The sequence below is a fragment of the Hylobates moloch genome, unplaced genomic scaffold (assembly GCF_009828535.3).
Source record: "Hylobates moloch isolate HMO894 unplaced genomic scaffold, HMol_V3 SCAFFOLD_5, whole genome shotgun sequence".
Classification (NCBI taxonomy): domain Eukaryota; kingdom Metazoa; phylum Chordata; class Mammalia; order Primates; family Hylobatidae; genus Hylobates; species Hylobates moloch.
This window is the reverse complement of record NW_026652280.1, coordinates 150,225,501-150,234,368: the sequence shown is the minus strand read 5'-3', so window position 1 is coordinate 150,234,368 and position 8,868 is coordinate 150,225,501. Positions and strand designations below refer to the sequence as shown.

At 35.4% G+C, this 8,868-nt stretch overlaps 1 protein-coding gene across 1 annotated transcript in view; it reads left to right on the top strand.

The window, feature by feature from the left end:
* Positions 1–8,868, top strand: part of MSH4 (mutS homolog 4) — a 130,323-nt gene that overhangs the window by 97,349 nt on the left and 24,106 nt on the right. The window contains exons 16-17 of the mRNA XM_032155555.2: positions 2,636–2,754; positions 4,084–4,212. Of these exons, the coding sequence (XP_032011446.1) occupies positions 2,636–2,754; positions 4,084–4,212 (248 nt within the window). The remainder of the gene's footprint in view (positions 1–2,635; positions 2,755–4,083; positions 4,213–8,868) is intronic.

Sequence of the window (8,868 nt, the reverse complement as noted above, 5' to 3'; positions counted from 1 at the left end):
TATATACATTATACATTATATACATTATAATGTATAATATATATACACTATACATTATATACATTATAATGTATAATATATAAATATATACATTACATATACATATATATTATATATATTATATATAAAAATATATAATACCTTATATATACTACCCAGTATATATATATATTCACACTGGTACATATATATATATATAACCTTCACATTTATTTCACATTTATTTTCCTATAGAAACTCCATAAGAAAGTTGTATTTAAAAACTAAGTTCTGCTCTCTGAGGGCAGGGCCCATGTCTGTTTATTTACCCTAACACATAGAAGGGCTTCAATAAATATGTATTGAATTTCTATAAAATGAGGAAAGTCAGGCTCAAACACTTGCCCAAGATCACCCAGTATAAATCCTTTACCTTAGTCTTCCCCACTTGCCCCATTATGCCATTTGACTCTGTGTCTCCACCCAAATCTCACTTTGAATTGTAATCCCATGTGTCAAGGGAGGGACCTGGTCGGAGGTGATTGGATCATGGGGGCGATTTCCCCAGTGTTCTTGTAATAGTGAATTCTCACAAGATCTGATGGTTTAAAAGTGTTTGGCAGTTCCCACCTTGCTCTCTCCCTCTCCTGCTCCCATATGAAGAAGGTCCTTGCTTCCTGTTTGCCTTCCGCCATGATTGTAAGTTTCCTGAGGCCTCCCCAGCCATGCAGAATTGTGAGTTAATTAAACCTCTTGTTTATAAATTACTCAGTCTCAGGGAGTTTGTAGCAGGGTGAAGCAGCAGACTAATACACCCCAGTAGCTAATATTGAGTGTTCACTATGCCCATCACTGCTCTATATACCTTGCATGATAATACGCATTTCACATTTATCTTCCTGGAAACTGAAAGTATTATCTGGTTAACACTCAAAAATATGATAAAAATTATTAACTCCACGTTATAGATGAGTAAGTCAAAGTATTGAGAAAGAATTTGTCCAAGATTATACAGTTTGTAAGAGGCAGCACAAGGATTCAAACCCATGCGGCCTGACAAATACTCTTTGCCCTAAATTGGCAAATTGTCCCCACCCTTCTCCAGAATCTTAAGAAGGTAGCAGATCATTCCTGTTTTCTTGGAAATGGACAGTTTGTTTATGTTTTTGTTTTTGTTTTTAGCCAGAAAGTTCTGATTCAAATTCTGGCTCTATCACTTCATTATTTATTTTCAGCAAACGTTTATCATGAGATTATGTGTTAGAAGCCACTCCAGGTTCATAATTCATCCTTTTAGGAAAACAAGCAAAAAAATAGAGTAGAATGGAGGAGATACATCTTTCTAGTTTTGTGATCCTGAGCCTCCACTTTTTCATTTGTAGAATGAGAAAAACAATTCCCAATTTATTGGGTTATTTTGAAAATTAGGAAGAGTGGATATAAGATACCTAGTATGTCGAATGGTATAGGTGCAGTTATTATAATTACTACTGTTATGATTATTACTTTCATTTTCATTAGTATTAGTCTGACTTTTGTTTTCTTTTCTTGCTACTCCTTATTCCTCAGAGTTAAGCCCTATTCTTTATCCTTGTTTTTGTTTTTAATCTTGGAGTAATCTGGCTTTGTTTTTTTTGCTGCTATTATTTCACCATTTTATCTATACAGAATTCTGTATATGTGGTACGTTTCCCATTCAACTATTTGTATATTTTATCTTCTTATAATGTTAGAATGCCTTTTAGATTTTATTCTATATTGACACTGGTGCATTAATCAGATTGATTTGTTTTCAAAAAATGAATATTTTAGATGAGTTAGCACAATAACTTCTTGGGCAGAAACAGTCTTGTGGGTGAAAATTCACTTTTTTTTCTTTTTATTAAATGTTTTGCTTTTATTTTGCTTCTGAATGTTTCTGCATGTTTGTAATTACAGATATTTCTTTATATCTTTTTATAATGATTTTATTAACTTCAGCTTTGTAGGCATTTTCTTCAGATTTTCATATTTCTTTTTTTAAAATTTATTTTATTTTTGACATAATTGCACGCATTTAAGAGATACATAGTGATGTTTGAATACATACCATGTATAATGATTAGATCAGTGTAATTGGCATATTATATTCATAAGCTTTATAAGCATTCCCTTCACATTTTAATATTTTGAATGTTCTTTATCATTCAAGTAAGTTATTTAAAATTTTTATTGAGTTTATAACTGTCTGTTTGTTATGTACTTGAACATTTGCTGCCTTATTTGAACTTCTAGATAACTTTGTACAGTAGGTAGGGCAAGTATTTTTTTTTTTTTTTGCGACAGAGTCTCATTCTGTCGCCCAGGCTGGAATGCAGTGGCGCGATCTCGGCTCACTGCAGGCTCCACCTCCCCGTTTCACGCCATTCTCTTGCCTCAGCCTCCCGAGTAGCTGGGACCACAGTTTCCCCCCACCACGCCCGGCTAGGACTGGGGAAGTTTAAGTACTGTCTAAGCTTGTATAATAAGGGATAGAGCTGGGGTCATGTCTTCTAATGCCATATCTAGTGTTCTTTCTACCATATAATCCTTGTAAATAATCTGAGAAGTACAAAATGGTATTAGTAATTATATTTTCTAAACACATTTCAATTTGTCTTGACCTTATATTTTACAGGATCATATGTTCCAGCAGAATATTCTTCCTTTAGAATTGCTAAACAGATTTTTACAAGAATCAGTACGGATGATGATATCGAAACAAATTCATCAACATTTATGAAAGAAATGAAAGAGGTACCCAAACAAAACTTTTCTTATGTTAAGAACATTAAATTCTCTCACTAATGGCCAGTTATCACATAAAATATTTTTATACTAAAATATGCAGATGTGCTTATACCCTTTTCTAAGAGCCAGAGGGCAGTCAAAGACAGCCTCCTAATTTCTGTTTTATGTGGAAATGGAAGACAATGTTTTATTGAAAATATAATTTTAAGAGAAAGAGCTAGCATTATTAAGTAATAAAAGTGTGCCTAAATGTTTTTATAGGAAATACGTAAGAGACTTCAGAAAACGGTAACTGGTTCAGTACCATTTTGCATAGTATTTATTGTTCTTCATAGGCTTGATTTTAAAACAAAAGATTACTGTGTTAGAAGGCTTTCAAAAATCATCCTCTTCTTTGTCCTCATAGAATTTTCACTCCCTGTACCAAAGCATCACCTATTTCTGATTGAGCAAACGTCAAGTAGGCTTTAGAACTGAAGGAATTAAGTGTAACTCTTGGGATATCTGTATTATGAATTTAGGATCACTGTTTAGTTGGATAATTGTCTTCAAGTAGATAGGTGGTGACTAAAGTTATCATTTGTCTCACAATTTATATAATTATTTATTGTGTATTGAATATCTATAATAGATCGTAGCAATATATTAGGCACTTAAGGTATATTTTTAAATGGTCCTAGCACTCAAAAAGCTTAGTCTCATACAAAGGTAAAATGTCCATCAAAGTTACTATTGTGTCATAATATAATAAGGGTAAAATTCTGTTTTTGAGAAAGAGGTTAATAATCTTCAGTGGAAAAGAGCACTTCTGTCAATTTAAGTCTTAGTCTCCATTGGTCATGGATTTAAATTTATTTGTTAAACCAAGAATCAAGACTTAGGTATTTTTTCTTAAATTTTTCTTTACTTCATCTTTACAGGATATAGAGTAATACTTAAATAAATTTGAGAGATGGTTTTGGATATTTTATAGCAGTAATTGATTAGTCATTTGTGGAGAAGAAAATGACCATCTTTGTGCTTAGTTTAAACATTTAATTTATTGCATTTTTTCACTGTATCTAAAGCATCAATATTTTAGATAATGGTTATTTACTCTGTTGTCTCATATACATATGCATATGTCTATTTATGTACACATCAGCTATTCTACTGGAATTATTAGTCATGAGATTTTTAGAAAAGAAAACAATGTATTATTTTCTGCTCAGCAGGATGTCTCTAAGAATACATTTTAGATGAACTTATAAACAGACTGGGTTTCTCCTCATTTTTTGTTGTGATATTGACAGCTGTTTGGTTACAATGAATAAATATTTAAATTATATATTTCAGGTAGCATATATTCTACATAATGCTAATGACAAATCACTCATATTAATTGATGAACTTGGCAGAGGTACTAATACGGAAGAAGGTATTGGCATTTGTTATGCTGTTTGTGAATATCTACTGAGCTTAAAGGTATTCTTTTATTTTAAGTTTATTAATTTTGAGTCCTTCTTTATGTATCCTTTTATTATTATTGAATTTTATGGACACCCACAAATAGCTTTTAAAACAATTTAGATAGTAAACGCATATCATAGCATTTATATTTTTGTTCCTTCATTTCCAATGAAAGTGGGAATCATTAGTTTGATAGCCATGATATAGATAAGAAAAAGATGAAATCAAGAAGTTCAAATAATGCAAAATTAGTCAGTTGGCTTTAATTTCATCAAATTAAGTAGCAAAATATGAAGGTCTTTCAGTAATTGCCTCCATGTGCAATAATGTTGACTATGATGTTACAACAGGAAGGAAAGCACTAGGCAACTCGGGTAACTTTACAGAAAATCTATTTTACCTACCTAACTAAAATTTTATTCCTTTAAAGAAAGTAGTTTTTTGCAAATCAACTATGTAAAACATTGATTTTTGCTCTATTAAATTAATTTATAAAATATCTTTTTAAATGATCACTCACAATATATACAGTTGTGAACAAAACTTAAATAAAAATACTTTTTCTTATTTAAGATACCTTAAAATGTCCCTAAGATGAAGTTATTTACCTTAAATGAAAGTCCATAATGATTTATTTTTATTTTATTTATTTATTTTTTGAGACAGTGTCTCACTCTGTGGCCCATGCTGGAGTGCAGTGGCGCAATCTTGGCTCACTGCAACTTCCACCTTCAGGCTCAAGCGATCCTCCTGCCTCAGCCTCCTGAGTAGCTGGGACTGCAGGCATGCACCACCATGCTTAGCTAATTTTTGTATTTTTAGCAGTGACGAGGTTTCACCATGTTACCCAGGCTGGCCTTGAACTCCTGGGCTTAAGTGATCCACTCACTTCAGCCTCCCAAAGTGCTGTGATTGCAGACTGAGCTGTCATGCCCAGCTTGTAATGATTTATTATATAGAATGAGAAAAATCTATTTTATGCTTAAAGGTATGTGATAAATCAAAACTAGTGGTAATAAATGATAGTAGTCTTTGTAATTTTGAATGTGTCAGTTACAATTTCTCATATAAATAAAGTGCATATCTTACTTAAGATTAAAAGCTAATTAGTGCCTCTGTTGGTTAATTTTACATGTCAGTTTGACTGGGCCACAGAGTGCGCAGACATTTGGTTAAACATTGTTCTGGATATGTCTGTGAGGGTGTTTCTGGATGAGATTAGAATTGGTAGACTGAGTAAAGCAGATTGCCCTCCCTAATGTGGGTGGTTCCCACTCAATAAATGCAAGCCTGAATAGAACAAAAAGCCTTCCAACAAGTAAAAGGAAACTCCTCCTTCCTGGCTGCCTTCAATATGGAAGATCTGTTCTTTACTACCTTCAGACTCAAACTGAAACATTGGCTTTTTCTGGGTCTGGAACCTGCCAGCTTTGGACTGGAGTTGTACCTATAGCTAGTCCATTTTAGACCTTAGTACTTGTTAGCCTTCATAAATCACATGAGCCAGTTTCTTATGATGAATCTCTTCACACGCACGCACACACACAAACACACACTCTCTCTCTCTTTTTCTCTCTCTCACTCCTGCCCCACCCCCCTCTCTATTGGTCCTCTTTCTCTGGAGAACCCTAATACAAATCTTGGTTCTGGTATGATCTGGCAATAGTGATAAGTAAAATACCACTATCATATAATCTTAATCAACTGCTTGTAAGCAGCAGAGATCCGGATGATTTTATATATGATACTTCCAAACATTTTTGGCAAACTAATGAATATCATGAAATTGGCTGGTTGCTCCTAGTGTCACTAGACAAAGTTGGGAAAGCAAAGGATGAACTCAAGGATTCAAATTGCCAGCTCAGGGCCCCACCTAAGGGACTTCCAGGCACTGCCCATCACATACTTGGTGAGGGCCTGCCTGTCACTACCAGAAAGAACCGGGCATCACATGTGTCCCTAGATCACAGCAGGGGGGCTGTAAGAAGGGCAGGGTTTCTTAACCTGGGATCCATGGATCCCCGGGCTGCATGAATCTGAAAACTTGAGTTCAGGAGCCTCAACTTAGATGGGAAAAAAGCCTCTTTATGGTCACTAAACTCTACTCGAAATTGAGCCTTTTCTTCCAGCTGAATGCAGGCAAGCAAGCACACTGGGGTTAACAGGAACTGTGCTTTCCCTAGCTAGAAACCACAGGTGTTTTCCAATTCTGTGACAGTGGCTGTAGACACCAGGAAATGTGCATCACCTCCTCACTGCTTCCAAAAGCAGGACTTAATTAGCCTTGCTGCTATTTAATGCATTATTTAATGTGTTAACTTAGAAGCATGTGTGTTACTTACCTTTTTAACTAAAAAAAATTTTTTTTTAATTGTACTTTAAGTTTTAGGGTACATGTGCACAATGTGCAGGTTTGTTACATATGTATCCATGTGCCATGTCGGTGTGCTGCACCCATTAACTCGTCATTTAGCATTAGGTATATCTCCTAATGCTGTCCATCCCCCCTCCCCCCACCCCACAACAGTCCCTGGAGTGTGATGTTCCCCTTCCTGTGTCCATGAGTTCTCATTGTTCAATTCCCACCTATGAGTGAGAACATGCGGTGTTTGGTTTTTTGTCCCTGCGATAGTTTACTGAGAATGATGATTTCCAATGTCATCCATGTCCCTACAGAGGACATGAACTCATCATTTTTTATGGCTGCATAGTATTCCATGGTGTATATGTGCCACATTTTCTTAATCCAGTCTATCGTTGTTGGACATTTGGGTTGGTTCCAAGTCTTTGCTATTGTGAATAGTGCCGCAATAAACATAAGTGTGCATGTGTCTTTATAGCAGCATGATTTATAGTCCTTTGGGTATATACCCAGTAATGGGATGGCTGGGTCAAATGGTATTTCTAGTTCTAGATCCCTGAGGAATCGCCACACTGACTTCCACAATGGTTGAACTAGTTTACAGTCCCACCAACAGTGTAAAATTGTTCCTATTTCTCCACATCCTCTCCAGCACCTATTGTTTCCTGACTTTTTAATGATGGCCATTCTAACTGGTGTGAGATGGTATCTCATTGTGGTTTTGATTTGCATTTCTCTGATGGCCAGTGATGATGAGCATTTTTTCATGTGTCTGTTGGCTGCAGAAATGTCTTCTTTTGAGAAGTGTCTGTTCATATCCTTTGCCCACTTTTTGATGTGGTTGTTTGATTTTTTCCTGTAAATTTGTTTAAGTTCTTTGTAGATTTTGGATATTAGCCCTTTATCAGATGGGTACATTGTAAAATTTTCTCCCATTCTGTAGTTTGCCTGTTCACTCTGATGGTAGTTTCTTTTGCTGTGCAGAAGCTCTTTAGTTTAATTAGATCCCATTTGTCAATTTTGGCTTTTGTTGCCATTGCTTCTGGTGTTTTAGACATGAAATCCTTGCCCATGCCTATGTCCTGAATGGTATTGCCTAGATTTTCTTCTAGGGTTTTTATGGTTTTAGGTCTAACATTTAAGTCTTTAATCCATCTTGAATTAATTTTTGTATAAGGTGTAAGGAAGGGATCCAGTTTCAGCTTTCTACATATGGCTAGCCAGTTTTCCCAGCACCATTTATTAAATAGGGAATCCTTTCCCCATTGCTTGTTTTTGTAAGGTTTGTCAAAGATCAGATAGTTGTAGATATCCGGCGTTAATTCTGAGAGTTCTGTTCTGTTCTGTTCCATTGATCTATGTCTCTGTTTTGGTACCAGTACCATGCTGTTTTGGTTACTGTAGCCTTGTGTATAGTTTGAACTCAGGTAACGTGATGCCTCCAGCTTTGTTCTTTTGGGTTAGGATTGACTTGGTGATGCAGGCTCTTGTTTGGTTCCATATGAACTTTAAAGTAGTTTTTTCCAATTCTGTAAAGAAAGTCATTGGTAGCTTGATGGGGATGGCATTGAATCTATAAATTACCTTGGGCAGTATGACCATTTTCACGATATTGATTCTTCCAACCCATGAGCATGGAATGGTCTTCCATTTGTTTGTATCCTCTTTTATTTCATTGAGCAGTGGTTTGTAGTTCTCCTAGGAGAGGTCCTTCACGTCCCTTGTAAGTTGGATTCCTAGGTATTTTATTCTCTTTGAAGCAATTGTGAATGGTAGTTCACTCATGATTTGGCTCTCTGTTTGTCTGTTATTGGTGTATAAGAATGTTTGTGATTTTTGTACATTGGTTTTGTATCCTGAGATTTTGCTGAAGTTGCTTATGAGCTTAAGGAGATTTTGGGCTGAGACAATGGGGTTTTCTAGATATACAATCATGTCATCTGCAAACAGGGACAATTTGACTTCCTCTTTTCCTAATTGAATACCCTTTATTTCCTTCTCCTGCCTAATTGCCCGGGCGAGAACTTCCAACACTATGTTGAATAGGAGTGGTGAGAGATGTCATCCCTGTCTTGTGCCGGTTTTCAAAGGGAATGCTTCCAGTTTTTGCCCATTCAGTATGATATTGGCTGTGGGTTTGTCATAGATAGCTCTTGTTATTTTGAGATATGTCCCATCAATACCTAATTTATTGAGAGTTTTTAGCATGAAGGGTTGTTGAATTTTGTCAAAGGCCTTTTCTGCATCTATTGAGATAATCATGTGGTTTTTGTCTTTGGTTCAGTTTATATGCTGGATTACATTTATTG